This window comes from Macadamia integrifolia, chromosome 13 (assembly GCF_013358625.1).
Source record: "Macadamia integrifolia cultivar HAES 741 chromosome 13, SCU_Mint_v3, whole genome shotgun sequence".
NCBI classification, from domain to species: Eukaryota; Viridiplantae; Streptophyta; class Magnoliopsida; order Proteales; family Proteaceae; genus Macadamia; species Macadamia integrifolia.
In genome coordinates, this window is record NC_056569.1 from 21,682,611 (window position 1) to 21,702,046 (window position 19,436).

General features: G+C 37.5%; 2 protein-coding genes across 3 annotated transcripts; one reads left to right on the top strand and one right to left on the bottom strand.

The window, feature by feature from the left end:
* Positions 1 to 1,809: 1,809 nt before the first annotated feature.
* LOC122058790 (DNA repair RAD52-like protein 1, mitochondrial) lies at positions 1,810 to 8,835 on the bottom strand. The gene is made up of 4 exons (XM_042621475.1): positions 8,405 to 8,835; positions 7,312 to 7,349; positions 7,100 to 7,194; positions 1,810 to 2,165 (listed from the first exon to the last, which is right to left on the bottom strand). The coding sequence occupies exons 1-4, from the start codon at positions 8,710 to 8,712 to the stop codon at positions 2,022 to 2,024; spliced, it is 585 nt and encodes a 194-aa protein (XP_042477409.1). The 5' UTR covers positions 8,713 to 8,835; the 3' UTR covers positions 1,810 to 2,021.
* Positions 8,836 to 11,735: 2,900 nt separating this feature from the next.
* On the top strand, positions 11,736 to 19,049 carry LOC122060043 (mitotic spindle checkpoint protein MAD1-like). 2 transcript variants are annotated; one of them, XM_042623187.1, is made up of 6 exons: positions 11,736 to 12,128; positions 15,191 to 15,290; positions 15,647 to 15,807; positions 16,579 to 16,776; positions 16,879 to 16,951; positions 18,879 to 19,004. In XM_042623187.1, the coding sequence occupies exons 1-5, from the start codon at positions 11,934 to 11,936 to the stop codon at positions 16,933 to 16,935; spliced, it is 711 nt and encodes a 236-aa protein (XP_042479121.1). In that variant the 5' UTR covers positions 11,736 to 11,933; the 3' UTR covers positions 16,936 to 16,951; positions 18,879 to 19,004. The 2 variants fall into 2 exon arrangements, with proteins under 2 accessions (XP_042479121.1, XP_042479120.1); XM_042623186.1 differs by having other exon boundaries at positions 11,737 to 12,128; positions 16,859 to 16,951; positions 18,879 to 19,049.
* Positions 19,050 to 19,436: the final 387 nt, after the last annotated feature.

Sequence of the window (19,436 nt, forward strand, 5' to 3'; positions counted from 1 at the left end):
GGTGGATAATTGGATTGCAGCTGTTTCCAACTGATCCTTTTTGACCAGTAACTCTCTCTCTCTCTCTTTCTCTCTCTCTGTGCACCTGCTAACATGCTCCCCACACCCTCTCAGTGACACTCTGACTGCTGCTGTCGGCCTCACGTGCAGATGGCTCTCCACCAGCTCAGTTCCACTCAGCCTTAACTTTATCTTTACTGTTTAGCCACCTTCGTTTGTCCAGCCCCGGTTTGATTTATTGGGTGAACCATTCCGGCTTGTCATGTATGGTTCAACCACAAAATCAACAACTGCATCTACACAACTACGTAAGGGATGCCCTACACAGCTACACTAGAGGTGTCAATTGTCAATATGTAGGTTCAGTCATATTTTGGTCGGGCTGAACCAGTTTTGGACTGGTAATGAGCAAAATCAAAACCATACCTTTAAGCCAAAGTTTAGTTTGATTTGGTTTTTATCAGGTTGGGTTAACAAGCTACTATCAAGTTGTTAGCAGTTTGGTTTTCATACATATTTATTCGATTTTTTATTGAATTTTTTAGGTTTAGTTCCATTTCCGATTTTAATTGATCCTTTCGTTCAGTCAGTTTCTTTAGATTTCTATTTGTTTCATAAACCCAAATCAAAATCAAAACGAAAACCAAAACGAAACAGATAAGTGTTCGATTCAGTTCAGGCTGGACCAATTGATTTCGGCCATTTCAGTCTGGAAATTGTCACCCCTACCCTACTCACCAGCCCATCTAGCAAAGTCTAACGTTCTGATTTGGTCGATTTTGGTCCCGCCCACGGCCCACCCGATAATATGAACAGATCTCGAGAACTTCAATTATATAACGGAGCCCATATTATAATGGATTTTCCTACCCAATAAAAATATATTATAATGGATTTCTGGACCGGGTCCAATACAGCTCTGGCCGATCCTTCCTGCTTACTTGTTTTGTGGCAAACAAGGGCAGATATATTTATCCAAAAGGTTTGCCGGGGAAATCTGTTATAACCCCTTATCGTTTTTTTTGGTAGAGTTATAACCCCTTGTCAGTGATATAAAAGGCCGATCCCACAAGGGTTATGGAAAGTTTTTGGTGTGAATTGATATGGTCTTGGTTCTCTCATCTTGCAATAGATCAGTCACCAAGAAACACTACGATTTTTCTATTCGAGGATCTATTCACAGTGATGTGATGGTATGATTGAACAACTAAAGTAGTGAATAACATCATTAACTTTTATTCTCGATTGTTGAAAATCCAAAATACCCTTTCTGAGTCCGATTGGAGGGTTGAATCTTGTGGATTTCTCCAGAGAAACTCAAGTCTTAATTTTTTTATTTTTCACCAAAAGAAGAAGAAAAAGAAGAAAAAAAAAAAAAGTCTAGGATAAAACCACACGCAAGCTATAAGGCAGTATCTTGTTTCTGGAGCCCTAAACCATTCTACAGGTTAGGAGTGATCATACTTTGCCATGACTCCCAATCAGGGTATCAGGAAACCTTGCTGGATGGATTCCCTCAAGGAAGGGTTTACTGGTAAACAATCATTTGCAGCTTCGTCTGTTCTCTGAATTTACTTGATCATTCCAAGAAGAGCTTCAATAGGGCTTACAGAGGAACAGAACCTTCAAAAATCACATGGGCAGGTCTTTTTCAATGCAAGCTTTTACATGAAAGCCATGAGAAACATGGTTCATATAGAATTGCAGCCCCACACTCATTTACAGGGCCTTTAGCTTGTCAAATCGCAACTTAGACATTCAAGCAGTTTAATGGGATTGAAGCAAAATCCTCTATCAAAGTGAACAATATAAGGAACACAAATTTCTCCGATACTAACAGATATGTACTGCTACAAATATGAATACAAGCATTGATGTTTCAAGCTCATTTACACGACATTCTATCCACCAAAGGAAGACAACAACAGCAGTCTCTTGATTCCTCCTAAACAATCTGGCATTTATAAGGATCCCAAGAACAAAAACAAAACTGCATACCATTTAAAGAATGATGTTCCATTCTATGACAAGTCTTCATGATAGAGATGAAGCCCAAGCCCCAAACGTGCACAAGCTCGACGAAATGCCATTGCTTCCGCCTTTTGAACAGGGTCTCCATAACTTGTATCATTAACAGAGGCAGTCCCAGTAGATTCCCTATAAATCTTTTCAAGGATCGAAGCCATGTAAGATATATCTAGCTTTTCATTTTTTTTTGATAAAAAACAATTTATATTAAAACAAATAGAAATACAGAACAAGGCTGAAGCCAACACCACAACAACGAACTAACCAAAAGAAGCAAAACCTAGATAAAATGCAATTATACTAACACACAACCATCCCCCCTCTGGCGGGTGGGACCAAACAGTCATCTGAAGAATTAGCAGTTCTCATTCGCCAAAGAGAATAAAAAGAACCACTAGAACAAAAGGTGGAGACATTTAGCCTTTTCATTGCTTTCCCCTAGGTTTATATTAACTTCTAAAATTTTGATTTGCAATGCTTTATTCGTCGGATAAGAAAATCATTAGTGCACAGCAACCAGGCCGGTGACATAGGATAATTATGGTTTAACCTGTTTGGTTCACAAAATTCAGAGTTACGAACCAATTTAAAGTCGTCATGAAATCTTCCAGAAGCTAAAACAGAAGGAATTCAACCCAAAGATTTGGATCTACAACTAGCAACAGTGGGGTATTGACACAGGCTACACACCAACCAAATGGAGAGCTCAATCCTACAACCCAGAGATTTGGATCTACAAGCTCAACTGAGCGGAGCCATAGTTGCATCCGATCAAAGAGGTCATTTGCAATTGATGTGATATATAAAAACACAAGAAGAATAAGATGAAGATTCAGAATGCCAAATGGGCAGCACAAGTATAACAGAAGGAAACAGCAAAACTAACCAACCTATCTACATTATTGGGCAAGGTCCAGATTACATAAAGGCACTTAGTACTACTATAAGCTAATTCATCCATAATGGAATTTCAAGAACAACGCCTCCATATGAATGAGACTAGTAATGCTCTAATGTCCATTCTAATGTAATCAGTCGCACCTATCGGACCTGAAAATGACCGAATGATGCCCAAAGCCTTCAAGTCCAACATGTCCAATGTTTCCAGGGAAGCATTCATCAATATTAGGCTTAATAGACTGAACCTGAGTGATCCGAGGCCTATGGCCCAGAGGAGCATGAGAGGTACAATAGACCAGTTGTTGCAACATGGGAAAGGAGAAGACAAGTTCTATCACAAATAGGACTTCTAGAGAAGCTAGGAAACTATTTCAAAAAATAGATATATCTCTCCCTCTGTGAACGAAAGCCAAGTATCCTAACTCAAACAGATAAATGGAATAAAAAATGCAAGTTGAATTCACAATAGCAACTTCACACAGGAATACAAACTTAAACAATAAGGAGAAATTGAGGAGAGAACTCAACCGAATGTGATCTGACAAAGCAACAAGTCCAGGGGAGTCCATGGTTTAAAGTATCTCTGATACGATAAGATACCCTCCGAAACGTATCTTAAATTTAGCTGATCAATACAGCGACCAATACCGATACTTTGATCCTTGGGGGAGTCTAATACAATATGCGACAGCAAAAGTTGGATATTTCCAATCAATTGATAGGTACAACAGGGATTCAGTTCTGGTCAGCTTTTCAGGTTCAAGTTTGGAGGCTCAAATAGAACAACTTAACAGCCACAATATTCAAAGAAAATGCATTAAAGACAACTGCACAATATCCGAATAGAAAAGTCAGAGTTGAAACTGAATTTTAAATTGCAGACCAGACCTGTCGAATCAGCCAATTGTTGCTGGTTCTGCAATAGAACTTGTAAATAGGAGGAAATCTGTGTATGGAATATAAGTAATGCAGTGCTAACCTCAAACCAGTGAGGGTCTAGTGGGAGATCAACCTGCGACAGGACCGCAGGTAAGGAATGAAATTAGACTTCTAAAGAATTTTAATAACAGAGAATCAAAGGAACAGAGTCTTCCAAAATTCTGGTCAAAGGCTCTAATTAAATGGGAAAATATAATATCAGAAACCAGGCTTGAACCAATATCCAGGTTCTTAGGATTTGAAGATTCCTACTTGAAGAAGGAATTCCCAAATCCGGGAATCGATGGAAAGTTCAGACAAACCAGATTAGATATTAGTTTCAGTACCAAATAACAAGCCTAATGATAGTCAGAGAGCTGAGATCAGACTCAGAAAACAAAACTTGAAAATCTATTAAACTGGAATCAAACCATAGTAGGAAATAGGATATCAGTTTCGACTTTCGAGTTTGATTTTTGAAACCGTAAGAAGGTTAAGAACAGAAACTGAAGTAGGGAAGCAAAAATAAAATCCAATGATTAGATTTGAAGTTTCAGAAAATTTCTAGTTGGAGTAGGAAATCAAGAAACCAGAAAAAAAGATAGGACTTATATACTAAGAACAGAATCAGAACTAGAAATTGATATGAAGAGAGGAGAGAATTGTATAAAATAACCTTGCAATTAATAGAGAAGAGAAAAAATCAAGTCGGGGATACCAATCCCATATGCCAAGCTCAACAGCTCCAAGACTCTTCAGGAAAAGAAAAAAAAAACTTAATCTTCACTCAAATCATCCCCAATTGATGGGGCTTATAAATTGGGTTTTTTAAAATGGAATCCAAAAAAATAAAAGGCCCCGCCTATAATACAACTACCCAAAATTCGATTTCAGCCCATTGGACTGCCACCAGCACCTTGTGGGCCTCCATACAAGATTAATGTCTTATGCAACTGCATCAATTAAAAATAGTCTGACCTGAATCAGATCGAAGAAAAAAACCAACAGGACATTGTGCAAACACTGATTAAAGTGAAAAAGCAGAAGTAACAGTAGAAACACCAAAGCGAGTTCAAGAAACAACCCAAATAACCAGGTCAGTAGGGTAGGTTTCAACCCTGAAGCATCACAGACTTCATATATTTAATTCAATCCAAAGAAGGCAACTACATCTGATGACTAGGGGTCCATTCGTAAAATAAAACTCAGTGCCACTAGGAATAAAATTCAGACTCTAACTTTATCCAAGAAACCAGATTCAGACTCAAAATGATGACTCCTAACATTACCAGACTTCATCAAACACTTGATAGAAAAATTGTACTCCAAAAGACTACCAACAAATGAGCTTATAAATCAGTTCCATTATAAAGTAAACCAATAAAATAAAAGGTCCAACTTACATATAAACCAACCCAAAAACAGTTCAGTGATTAAAATAATCTGGCCTTATCAACTTATCTTATGTGGAGGGTGGAGGGTGGAGGGTGCAAGCATTTCATCCAGATTGATATGAGCTCTTTTGGGTCATACAGAATAACATTGTGTGAGGAAAGTGAGCTTTCTAGTTCTTTCATGCATCTTGTCTATAAGCATTAAAGATTCTGAAAGCACAGAGACATTGTCCTACACATGAAACTCCTTCAGTACAGTAAATATAATCCTGACTTATCTGTTAAATATCTAGAAGAACGTAACATGCTGTGATGTATGTTTCTTCCCCTGAACTATTGATTCCTCATGAGATTTTCAGAAGTACTAAAGGGTAACAAAAATTATCTGAACTGCCACATCCACGTAACAAGAACTGTATGAGATGCAACTATCATAATATTTTCACTATTGATCATGCAAAAAAACATTATCACTAATTTCTCGGGGACGAAGTTCTCTGGTTCGTGAAGCAAAAAAGGAGGGAGTAATGATGGCGGTAGGGTGAGAGAAGAGGGGTATTTCAGGAACTTCATCCAATAGAAAGAGTTTTAATTCTTTGTCGGTGGATGAGTCCAGAGCACCACCGGTCAGCAGACCAGGAAAATTTTTGCCATTTTTTGGAGGGGTGGAAAAATATGTCCTTGCCCATGTATATGGATTCTGTCCACAGCCAAAGTTTCTGCCATGTGGACCACTAATTTTGTAGTTCTAAATTTAATAGACCCTGTGTTAATTTCTGCTATATCCATCACAACCACATTATCGGTAATGGTCTAGAATGACAATATCCCAAGTTTTGCGGTCCATCCCAATGTTATGGTCCGTCATGTATCAGACTTTCCCACGCATTTTCAATGGCTCAACTATTTCAAAATTATTTACATTGTTAACCTTATTAGAGCTTCATTTCTCTATCTGACAGTAGGCATCAGGGCTGAAACTTGCCACATGGCTAGAGGATGAGGGGGACAATAGGTCCACAAACGCTTGATGTCAGCTAAGAATCCATGTTCCAGAAAAACAAGGCTCATACACAAAGCCTAAACACAGCCCCTGAAGAGATCTTTCTCCTTAAAATCTTCAGAATCTAACACTCAAAAGATTAAATTTCACTTTTTGCGGCCTAATGTATATGATTCAATGTGATATATAAGACATTAACGTCCACAATCAGTACAACTGCTATGTTCACTGTTTTCAATTCAAACTTTCAAGAAACCTAAGTGAAACCTCTAATCAACCTAAGTTGATTGAGTCACTTCAGCTCCCAGAATAAAGAGTATAAGCAATCGAACTCTATGAAAACAAATGGGGCTTTTAACCTGAGAAAATAGGGGGTAAAAAAGAAAAAAAAGAAACAAGGGGCCACAACTTCAAACCCAAACTCTATGAAAACAACTGGGACTTTTAACCTGAGAAAATAGGGGGTAAAAAATGAAAAAAAGAAACAAGAGGCCACAACTTCAAACCCGACCATCATCTATTGTTTGGTTTTCAACTCCTCTGCTTCTTTTTCCCCCTCTTGGTTAGCACCTAGACCCTTCCTATTGATTGAATTATTAACAAAGCTTTGATTAGAAGGGGAAAAAAACAAACATGGATCATAACAGAAAAATGTGATTCTACATTCAGTCTACAAAAATGCAAAAGGTTGCAACTTAGAAGTGAAAATCATGAGATATAGCGCAATGTTCAACACCTGCTACAAATTAAGGAACACACCATCATGTCATATTCTCATCTGCCCATTGAAAGTACTTTCTAAATTACAGCATTTCATGATGAATCTCACAAACTTGATGCAAAGCAGAAATGGTACCTCTGCATCAGTCCCATAGAGGGTTACACGATAAACAACTGAGACAGACTTGCCATCAGCAGAATAGGTGATGCTTCGAACCTCGCCAGACCATTCTACAATGGATGAAGAACATTCAATTTATAATTTTTTTTTTTTTTTAAAATCCAAAGCAACAACTGAAACTTTAACTTCAGATCAATCAACAGAAAGGGAAAATCAAATTAGCAGACCTGGAGCATGTAAGTTCATAATCCGATTCACAACATGCCTGCAAAGAATCAAAAGTGATAACTGGTAACCAAGTTCTACGTACATTAAAAAAAAAAAAAAAAAAGCCATATTGACAAACCTATTTAATAAACTCAAAAAAAAAAAAAAAAAAAAAAAAAAAAGGAGCAAAACTAGGATCACTATTCGAATATGAAATACTGATTTCATCATGCTTAAGAGCTCAAGAGATGACAAATGACACAGAGGTTGGAGCGCAAGACGACAAATTAATCACATAGCTGAGCCTGTTGGCCCTTTAATGGCCAGGGCAAAACCTCTTAGCATTAGGACATCCATGCAAGTTTGAAGATAGTACTTCACGCAGTCACGGTGTCATACTATTATGGCATCTCTGTTAAGCCCATCTAGATGATCATCACAACAGTGCTTCCCTTACATTTACTTTGAGTAAAGCCAGCTTCCTTGATGAGAGCTGCGAGTGTTTACAACATACCCAAATTTATAAACTGAATTGACCCGTTAGCATTTTAAGCACTAGACACCTTTGTCTGCCCTCTATTAATACCTTCACTCAAAAATAATAATAATTATCAAACAAAATAATCATTCCATATTTAAAATCGTAAGAATAAGCACCGCACTGATTATTTTTATATATGGTTTCATGTTCGTCAAAGAGTGAGAAATCGAAGTTATGTTGCCTGTAGAACTAGAGCAGTATGGGGAGTGCTGCGCGCTTGAAGTATGCTCATAAAGTAAGAGGTTCCAACATCATAAAGTAATAGCCCAAGTTATTAATTTCCTTATTTATTCCAAATGTTTCTGTGTTTTGATTATTTTTCCTTATTTTCTTTTATCTGATAATACAAATCTCCTCTCCTGCTTCCCTTTAATCCCAACAAACAATCGATGCTATTGAACTGAGTGAAAAAAACTCTTTCATTAACCATGTCATATAGGCAACATGAACAAACAGACAATCCGGATTAATCTAATAAGATAAATTACCAGTAAAGTTGAGGAAAATGACAACACCATTTTAGAAAAAAAGGAAGGGTTTGGGAGGGGGGGTGGAGAGAGTGGATTGCTTACCAGGGAACGTACTTAGCGGCGAACCCATCTTCCATTCGGACTCTGACGAGAGTATCTGGAACTCGTTTATTCAGTTCTCTGAGTATTTCCCACAATGGACGACTAATTCCAGAAGTTGGTACATCTGAGACTTCTGGTTCTACTTCCGGAACTACTACTCTCTCCTCTTTTTCCTTCTCTTTAGCTGAAGAAGAAACCTTCGAATAAAAGTGAGAAGAACCCCACTGTGACAACTTCGGAGCAGAAGAAGAAGTTAAAGAACGACGACTGGAAGCTCTGAGCAACGATCTCATGAGAGACGACGCCATCACACGTTTCCCTCCCTCGCTGTCGGAATGTCAAGTTCTCTCTCCCTGGGGTTTAAAGCGCGAGGGAAAGGAAGAGGCCCACTGAGGTGAAAAATGAACCCTCTATGTTTGCGCGCACAGGGAGCGTTCTCTTGCCCAGTTTATTATTTTTGTGAAAAACAAGAAAAAAAAATATTAAAAGACAGCATGGCTTCTATGCCTAGGCACAATGGAAAGTGAAATGACGATCTCATCTTTTCTTCTGTTAATTTGAAAAATATTTCACTCACGCATTCTGATTGGCTCCCATCCTCCCTATTTTTAGGGGGAGAGGGTTCGCTAAAAGGCTGTGTGGTTACTGAAGCAGCGCAAGGTCCAATGGAAACATTACCACCAGATGCATCAATGGTGACAGGAATTTCACTTTTCATGAAAGGTGGACCTGGTTGATCATTTTGTCCAACACTAACTTTTTTAGACTTATTTTTCCCTATAATTTGGGGGGGGGGGGGGAGAATGCTATCTTGTTGCATTCTCTACCCCCCCCCCCAAAATATAGGGCAACGTGAAAAGACACTTTTGCCCCCTGATTAAATGTCTATGCATGCACTTTCATTGGCTCATGCATTAACGCAATGGCCACATGGCCATGTAGCATTATTTCACACTATTTTTTGGCTCGGATATCCCTACTTGATTACGTCAGCAAGGACCGACTAAGGGAGTTACAATGGCATCCAACCAAGGGTAGGGTCTTTTCGTTACCCCCTATGTCTGGGTGTAAGGGCGAGTGACCATATACCAATTTTTTTTGCTTATGTATATGTATATATATATATAAGTATAATATGGGGAAAATAAGCTTATAAACCAACATGGCCCTTGCGCCCAAGCTAAATCTCAATCGTTTCAAAGCGATTGTCGAAGGCACTCTCAAGTCCTTCTTGGTTGGCTTCAAGCTCCTTAAGGTCTTCCTCTCCATCTGCCACATTGAGTTTCTAATTATATGGGACAATGTTTTTTGTCAAAGAGTGTAGGGGTGGTGCCCAAACATAGAGGGGAGCAAAATGACCACCTCAACCCTATGAAAGGTGGAAATGCACGCCTTGTTGATACTTCCAAGTGCGCTCCCACTTATCTCACACTGGTGTAACCCCTACACTCCTTGATAGAAAACATTCTCTCCGCACTTATGCAACTCCTATGCCCCTACACTGATGCAGCCTTAGTGTTCTCTCTCTACTATCTTCCTCAAGCCACCAAAGAATAAGCTATTCTCCCCCCTGATCATCATTGTTGAGATTATCTTGTTCTTATTCTCCAAATCTTGTTTTGAGGTTTGGTGAAAGGGTTTTATGGAATCCCTGGCCAACTAGATATGTGGTTCTTCCTCGTTTCTCTTCAATTTTACATTACTTTATTGCAGTTGTTGTGAGCTTTGGCAGTGTATCCCATAATGGAGAATGAAGATGATATAGTGAGGAAGTCACAGGTGGTTTTCTCTGCGTGCTTGCAATAGAACCATATGGTGATTGATGGATGCTTGCTCGATCCTCTCTTCTGCTTTTGTCTTCTCTACTATGGATGGAAAGTGAAACTGAAACTGAAATCCCTTGGGTTTGGTAAAGTGCGCCACCACACGAGAGAGAGAGAGAGAGAGAGAGAGAGAGAGAGAGAGAGAGAGAGATGATGGCCTAGTGTGTGCAATGGGGAAGATGAGCGGCAACCATGGTTGGGAAGAAGAATATGGTTTTCACAAGGATATGAGATTAGGGAGAATATTGTGTTTGCCATAAAAGATTTCATGTTATAATATTTTAATGTGGACTTATATTAATTGGGTATTTGCGCTTTAATAAAACCAGACTAATTATTTGGTATAATTAAGTGAGACATATAAGCTTTAATTAGTTTAATATGAGTTGGCTAGTGTGGGCTTTAGTTAACCACTGGACTTGTGATGAGTGGATCAATTGGGAAACTTTATAAATAGAGAGATAGGTTTATCATCTAACCGTAAATCATAATTCACAACGTGCATTATGAAGAGAAAGAGAGAAAGTTAAAGAAGTAGGGTTTCTTACGATTTCATTCATTGTGCGTTCAGGTTCCTCATCTAGCCAGTGATCATAGGGAAACAGAGGAGAAGTACCTTACTACATTGATCATAGGTTTTCTGCTGCGCTTTGCTTTACTATGGATCCCAAACAAGGCATGCTTTTATTAATTATATTTTATTTCCCATTATTATTGGTGTTCTTAATCTATCTATGATGATTTATTGGGTCTAAGGTTTATATATCTTGAGAGATTTTAATCATACATTTTAAAAACCTTAACTTGATTAATTAAATAAAATTATTAGTGTGTTTTTAGTGTAAAGGGTATGTATAGCTATAATTTATATCTTTTTGATTTAACATCATCAATTGTTAGGGTAAAGGTTGTGTTTGGTAGTCATTCAAAAAAACGTTTATGACGTTTTTCTATTCCATGGGGGAAAAAAAAATTTCGGAATAAAACGTTTGGTGTCAACTTGGTATTTTTTCATTTTTTTTTTTAAATGAAAAGGAAAAAAGGAAAAAAGGAAAAAGAAAAGCTAGAAATGCAAAATGATGAAACAACGAAACCTTGTTCCATCATTCGAGTTTCGTTCAAAATACAAAAAAAATTAACAACTAGGGTAATTGTTCTTGAAATAGGTTTTTCAAACACCATTTTTTTGTTTTAAAACAACATTTTTAACATAGAAGCTGTCAATTATGTTTTTGACACAAAATGTCATGCTAGAACTGAATGACTACCACACGTAGCCAAAGCGTAACTATCAGTTCTACGGGGAATGGTTATAACATTGGAAACTAGGGGGGTGGCCATTGTAATCAACCCTAATACTTATTTCACTAAAAAAAAAAAATGACGTGCAGATTCTTTATTTCACCGGCAGCATGGAAAACTTTCTCCCACCCTACCTTGAGTCACCGGTTGCTACTGTAGTTTAGTAAAATTTGTAAAAAGGTCTCTAAATTCTTTAATTTTGCATTATTCGAATAAAAAATTTCCACAAATCCAGAGTTTCAGGCCGGAAAATGGCGCCTCCCTTTTTAAAATGCGTTTCATTCTTCTCTAGTTTAAAGACACCGAAGAGGTCGGAGGGTAGAAGTTACACATAAGACACTGTTCTTATTATTCTCTCCAATATCCATCAGAGTCCGAAGAAGAAGAGCGAAGGATTCGAAAACATGATCATCAGGACTCCTCCTGCCAGGAAACGAAAGGTTGATTCAAGCCCGGATACTGCTGCTGCCGTCGCTTACGAAACCCCCGTAGCTGCTTCCAATCGCCCTCTCGTGATATATGAGGACCCCGTGCCGGAATCCTCTCACGGTCATGACCCCTCTGAGCAGATGCTCTGCACTTACCAATGCCGTCAGATGGTATTCCACTATTTTTCTCCCAATTCGCCACCTTCAATTTATATGCTATATCTCTTTAAATGCTTTGGGTCTGGTTGATTTCGTTGGATTTTCTTTATTTCTTCATTGCAAATTGATAAACACCATGAGTTGTTGATTGAATGGGTTTATCTTTCTGTTTGGGTATGAATGGTTGGAAACCAGAAACCGTAATTACTAGCTCGGCCGTCGCTGCTTATTTATCTAAATGTAGTGAGGTTTTCGATGGGATTGTGTGTTGAATTTTAGATAATTGCTTTTATGTTATCTCTCGAGTGTTTGTTAATGCATAAGGGTTTGGTGGTGGATTATTTTTGTCTTCTGGTTGTTCTTTGTGGATTAGGGCTACGTTTGGTTGTTCAGAAAGATAGCACTTTCCAGTGGGTAACACCGGAAGTAATTGAGTTCTATGATAAAAATTGATTACAGGTCTCACTTTTGGGGTGAAATGACGAAATTTTGATTATAGGGCTCCACTTTTGGGTATTTTCCACTCAAAGCTCTGCCTCTATGGAGTTTGACAAACATAGGTAGCTCAGAGTATTTAGGTACCTTCGTGTTCTTCTAGAGTCTGAAACTGTTTAAGATTGGTTGTACTGGGAAACCAAAGTTGACAATTGATATCTCAAGTCTATGTTTAATGTCTTTCTTACTTCTTTCCATTGGGGGGGGGTAACAATGTGGGAGATAGACGAGTAAGGCAAAATATTTCAGGACTGGGGACTGTACCTGGAATGGTGGTGGGATCCATGTTCACAGGAGGCTTGTCTGCCTTGCTTTTGTCATAGTGAAGGAGTTACTTGGGTAGCCAGAACGTGTGGTAATTTGATTGAAGAGTTGCATCTTCGCCAGTCTTGTCCGCTGGAAGATGAAGGCCCTCCACTTCCCTTGAAAGAAAATGATTATTAAGGTCTCTTGTGGCTCTATTCACTCCCAGCTTCCTGTTAAGATCCTATGGACGTCCATTTGAGAATTGATTCTTTACAAGACCAAGGCATGTGTTCCAATGCGTGCTTTGTTGAAGGTGGATGAGATCCCCTGTTTTGTTTGGTGAGTTGAAGAAGATTGATGTAGTTGCAATAGAGATTAATTCTGTATGAAGGCTTATGCGTAAGCTTGGGTCCTGGGAGGTTCATAAGGTGCTGTTGGTGGCAGTCCAATGGGCTGAATTTGTCCTTTGGGTAGTTATATTAGAGGTTGGGTCTTTTATTTTTTGGTTTTATTGATGTAATGGATCTAAATTTCTAAGTTATAAGCTCATAAAGTGGCAATAAAGTACCCGGGATTAGTAGTTAAGTATACAAGTGAGATTAAGATAATTAATTGCTTTAAGAGTTCTGTTTTAAGTCCATTTACTTTAATTTAGTTCCTTACCAAAAAAAAGAAAAAAAGAAAAAAGAAGAAGAAGAATTTAAGAGAGTAATTAGGAATCCTTTTATGAGTCAAATTTAGGAATTTTAGAAGGTATTTATATATGTAATACACCCCATCAATTAGAATTGATTTGAGTAAAGAATGAGTTTTTCTTTCTAAGAGTTTTGGTGTTGTTGAACAGTAGATACGTGATTGGTATCCTATACCTGATTTCTTCTCTCTTCTTCTTCCCAAGCAGATCGATCTCATGTCTTTTTCCTCTCCTATCAAGAATCAAGGTTTTGGTTTTGAGGTCGGTTTCAACCCTGGCCGAAACCTGGAATTTTTCCCAAAATCAAAACCTAGGTTTTGGGTCAAGAAAATGGGTTTTTGATCCCTTTTTTTTTTTTTTGTTGCGTTCTAGTTTTTTTTTTTTTTTTGTTGCGTTCTAGTTTTACCAATTTTCGCCTATTCGATGAATTAATTTCACAAAAAATACCAAAATGGTATCTGTGGTTTGTACCCAAGTTTGTTAGTGTACGCTGAACCATAGTTGTCACGACGTCTAGGTGACCCAAGGCATTGGAGAGGGTAAAAAAACATGGTGACACCAACAAGATGACCAAGGTGCTCGCCTAGGCACTTGGACGGCTAGGAAATGCCTTGACAATATGCGTTGAATGCTACTGCAGTGTACATTAACCCTATTATAAACACTGAATACATATAATTTAGCTACTGTAAATGTAAATATGCAATTGAAACAATCAAAACATACATTAGGTTAGGGATATACAAGCATCCAACACAATGACTATTTATCCTATTCTTGTACTCCAAGAGGATTAAACATACATCAGGTTTTGTCCCTTGGTTAAATCTCGGAACCTTTTTCCGAGTCTACTGACTGAAACTTAAAACCATGCCTTCCATCGATCCGATTTCTTCCCTTACCAACGCAGCTGCTTCCTTTATCTCAGATATGATTTCGGTTTTGTCATTGTACCTGCTTGCATCTGAGATCTATAATCTGGATTTCAGATTGCATTAAGGATGGTCTTAGACTTGAATGTTACATTTTTTGGGCTTCCAATGGGACTGCTAAGATACTATATATATTTATATATTTGGCAAAGTTAAAGGAAAGAAAAAGAGGCTCCAGATTGCAATGCAGGAATAGAATAGAACGAGTCAAATTGAGGGTGCTACTGAGGAGCAGCTTAATCTGCAACTGGATATTCTTATCTCTATAATGGTAATATTAGTTGAAAAAATTTTCTACGGCAATCTTGCGGATGATTACATTTTTTTTGGGTGGGGGTGGGGAGCTTAGTTTCTAATTTGGGTGCTTGTTATTATTATTCTTTTGTATGGATGTGGAATTTTTTTATGGTTTGAGTGGAAGTCTTGAACTTATGGGTTTGGCAGTGTCCTCCATAAATCAGTTCAGAAAGGGAGGAAATAAAATCGTCATGCTTTTGGCATTCTCTGCCGATGAATTCATTTCAAGTTCCAATATCCTTCCTTAGTCAATCCTTTGATGTAATTTTCTCTATCCCATTATGGTTATTATTGGAATCGGCAGCACTACTTTTTGTAGGATCTTGTTGCTACCATTTACTTGGTCTAATGACATTGGATGCGTTTCCAACAGCCTTTCTTGACTTGGAACTTTCCTGACACTGTTGTAGGTTAAATCAGAGTTTTTGGATGCATTGGGAAGTGCAGAGAAGCAAGTACATGATTATCAATCTAGATTGGAGGCACTAAATGATGACCTTTCCAAGGCAGGTTGGTTATTAGAAGTCAGTTTTTTCTTTTCTTAATGCTTCTTAATCTCTCTCTGTGTTAGTTAATCCAGGGATTGTACTGAGTTTCATGACTTTCAAAGTCATCTACTCATGATTGCATGTGTGAATGTCTTTCCAAATAGTCTCTGATCTAGTATGTACTAGCACTGTGACAGATAGTATGTCTTCCAAAATTGCAAAAGTTTTGCATTTAGAAACAGTGTTAATTTTGCCATTTCTTCATTTGTGTAAACCATTCCCCTCAGCTGTTTTCCTTTTTTACTTTTATTTTCTTCAATTCCATTAAGAACATCAGTGTGCTTTTAGACTTCGTTGACTCGATCCTTTTGGTTACAGAAGCTGAGAAGAAGAAATTCCGAGATAAGTTCTATTATGCAGAACAAGAACTTGCTGCTGCCAAAGGGCGTGAGGAGGCACTTCAAGAGCAGCTCTTGAAGGAGGTCAAAGATTCTTGGGAACGACTTGAAAAACAAATACAATCTTACAGTGAACTTGAGGTACTAATTATTTTTATTTTATAATTATATTTTGAATATATTGCTCGTTAACTTTCCTCCAATACCATGAGATTTTGTTGATGTATTGTTGTTTTTATGGAAGGATTTAAGGCACATATTTCCTGGACAATAATGTCCGAGACCTAAAATTGAAACAGTTATACTGGGATATTAGGTCTACAGTACATCTATGCAGTATTAGTGCCGACATTGGTTGACATTGAACCCAAGAGAATGATATTTTCAAGAAGCGAAGTTTCAGTTTTGAGGTTACATGCTGTTTCTTGCCCCGGTTGAAGCAGAAATGTTTCAACAGAAATCAATCTAAGCATCTAAATTTGAAGGATTTGGGGACTTTAGGGGGGGGGGTAAAACTTGTTTTTGTTTAAATAGATTACCTTAAAATTAATTCTTATCATTTTTATTGACATATACGAATCTGTCTATGGAAGTGATCAAATTATTTACATATATGTATATAACAATTTATACTGCCTTTAGATATTTTTCTAGGTCTTACTTTTCAATTACTGTAGAAAGAGATATGCATGTATGGTGCAGTAGAAGTGGTAGTGGTTGTGGTAGTAAACTTGTCTGACACAGATGCTGCTTCTATCTTGAAGCATCCATTGTAATGTAGTCTGCAAGTATAAGGCTGAGAAATAGTTATTTATCCTGTGGAGAATAAAGTAGGTGGCTGTGTGGCACTTCCTTATCTCATACATTGTTGGCTCCATAATTAATTACTGTTTTTTGTCACTTGAAATCCAGGTAAAGTTCCAAAAAGAAGGGGACCTTCGCAAGAATGCTGAGCTGAAAGTAGCTTCTGCTGAAGAAAAAGCTAGCTTACTCGAGGAAAAACTCAGCCATCTTTCTTACAGCATAAAAAGAGAGAAAAACCATCTTAATAATGAGCTCCTACAGTTAGAAGGAGAGGCAAAGAGTTCTGTTTCTCGAATAAGTTCAGATGTGGGTAACTGCACGTGTCTTTTGAATTTAACAAGATGATATTTCTCTATCCACTACTTATTTACTGACTAGGCTGTTTTAGCTGGAATGGATGGAATGCAGAGCAAAGAACGCAGAAAAAGAATCAGAGCTGCTGAAGCAGCAGCTGGAAGAACTTAAAGAACAGCTGAATGAGGTCATTGACATTTCTTCATTTTCTTTCATTCATAATGCTCAATTCGATATATCTGCCTGTAAATTTTTAGCTGCTTGCATTATGCTTTTGACTTATTTTAGCGTTCTAAATTCTAATGCTACTTTGGTATTACATAGGATCGTTTAATTTGGAAATAAATTTGTTAAACATTGGACAATACATGTTTGTTCTGTGTGCTTAAATGAGTCTTTCTTATCTTGGCCACAAATGAATGTGATATTGGACATTCCACAAAGTCAAATAAAGGCTATCATGTGTGAGGAATGTTACTGTCCCAATCAGTGTTAGATAATACATTATTTGGATGGAGTTTGTCTGACTTTCCTTCCCAGTCAATCCAATTCAAGGCTTGACAAATCTCTTTTTTTCCCTACTTTTTTTTTTTTTATTGAATGTCTCTGTATAATACCCCAACTAGCCCAAATCTGGTCTTGCACTGGCGTTGCTTTATCGTGGCTTGACTCTGGTTAGATAAGCTCTTACAATTAAACCCTGTTTTGCCATCCCTGTTTGGGTTGTGGCTAATTTCAGGTGGCCGAAAATTCAGGCCTGATTTTCCTGCTCAATCTGATTGTGGTGTTTTATGATTTACAGGGTCCAGAAATTGTCAAATGCTCTTTAATTTTTTTTTCTTGGATTTAAGAGAGAAATTGCTCATTTTGCTACATTATTCAATCAATAGTTCACAATTTGCTGGTGTTTTGGAGAATTGGATTGGTAGAGATTCCAACGAATCATTAGTCTCCCCTTTTTGGGTTTTTGCTTGGAAGAGTACACTAAATGTACTTTAAACCAGTTCTTGGATGTGTTTAGTGCTTCCAGCTTGACATGACCCATCAATATCTTAGGCAGAGAACTGATTTATAATGAAAATGGAGCTTGTACATAATGATTGGATGTGTGAATTGAAACTTCTAATTTTTTTAGGGGCAATTTCCTAGATCTATGAGATGAGAAAAAGTATTACAAAACAAGTAGGTTTGACTTGGTTTAACATTTACTTTTTGTTCCTGTCCTTTTCCTCCACATCTCTTTTCCTCCATCTCATTGACCCTTCCGTTGATTTATCAATGCTTTCAAAGCCTTTACTTTCCCACAAAGTCGCCCACAAACCTACTTGTTTTGTAGTTCTTTTTCTTATCTTGTAGATTTAGGAAATTTTCCCTTGTTTTTATTTTTTGTATAGCTTGGCTACTTTTTAAAAACTCTTCCTTTACCATTTTGTATCTCTTACATATTATAATTGTAAGGTTGTCAGTATTTTTCTGTATCCGCCTTTACTAACTGGTACTATACCTCAAAGGCTAAAACAGATTTAGTATTAGTACATGTAAGAAACCAAGAGGGTGGACCTTGGTGAAACGGGAAGGTTGCTCCATTGCACTGGGTATGCCCTTTTTTTAAGTACATGTAAGAAACCTCATCCTGTAGATATAATCAATTGAATGCACTCGTCTCGTCGTACTTTATGCTCTTTTTTATAAATGATATATTGTACATATTACTTATTTCTTAGTGTTTTATGCTTAAAAACTATACTTTGTATATAACCTGAGCATTTCCAGACATTTCTTGACCGTTTCCATACGTATCTATCGTATCTTGCGTCTCTCCAATATGATACATCTCTTAAAGCCACCCTTCCAATATGATACCTGATACCCAATACCGATACTTGAAACCTTGTACAATTGAAATCTTTCTGGCAAACGGGGGGGGGGGAGGATGTTTGTAAAGATCATGATTGTCATTGATTTATCGATGCTCTTCTTTTTTATGTTTTGGTAGTGTTCTTTCAGTGCTTGTGATCTCCACCATGTTAATGCCTAAAAAGTTCTGTTTGCGAATTGGGAACTAGTATTGGACTTTTCTTGAGCATCTTCTTAATGGCTACTTTTCTTTACAGTGTCTGCATCAGAAAAATGAAGAGAATAGATTATTAAATTTCTCATCATCATCAGGGGAAGTCAATCATGCAGATACCAATGTCTTGGTGAAGCATCTGCAAGAAGAGCTTAGGAGCTATGTAAGTTTTTTGTTACATTATTACTCTTTTTCCTAATTTTTGGTGAGATGTGCTGGTCCTTCATTTTATTGATATCCTTTGTGGTTTTCTATGGAGTAAATTATTAATTTGTAAGAATAGTTCATCTTGAATAAAAAAGAAACTTTGGAAAGGCTTCCCAAGGTGACTAAAGAAGTCCTTTACGGTAAGGAAATTAGAATTGAAATGCCCTCAAGCTTAATTCATTGACCTGTTCAGGATGCTGTTTGCTTCTAGTGCTCTCATAAGGTTATTTTTGTTTCATAGGTAATGATAATTTTACTAGAAAGAAAGCCTAGGATGCAAGATAATATTACAATAAAAAAGGATAGAGTACAATGGTAAGGTTGCTCCATTGTGGCCAAGTGGTCACGGGTTCGAGTCAGGAAACAACCTCCCTGCGAAGCAGGGTAAGGTTGC

Bases quoted from the DNA above. Each gene is read 5' to 3' on its own strand.
- LOC122058790 (XM_042621475.1), bottom strand. From the start codon at position 8,712: ATGGCGTCGTCTCTCATGAGATCGTTGCTCAGAGCTTCCAGTCGTCGT. The intron at 7,195-7,311 runs GTCTGCTAATTT...CATCCATTGTAG, and splicing joins TATGAACTTACATGCTCCAG to AATGGTCTGGCGAGGTTCGA. The intron at 2,166-7,099 runs GTACCATTTCTG...ATCCTTGAAAAG, and splicing joins TCTATGGGACTGATGCAGAG to ATTTATAGGGAATCTACTGG.
- LOC122060043 (XM_042623186.1), top strand. From the start codon at position 11,934: ATGATCATCAGGACTCCTCCTGCCAGGAAACGAAAGGTTGATTCAAGC. The intron at 12,129-15,190 runs GTATTCCACTAT...ACACTGTTGTAG, and splicing joins CTTACCAATGCCGTCAGATG to GTTAAATCAGAGTTTTTGGA. The intron at 16,777-16,858 runs GTGGGTAACTGC...AGGCTGTTTTAG, and splicing joins TTTCTCGAATAAGTTCAGAT to CTGGAATGGATGGAATGCAG.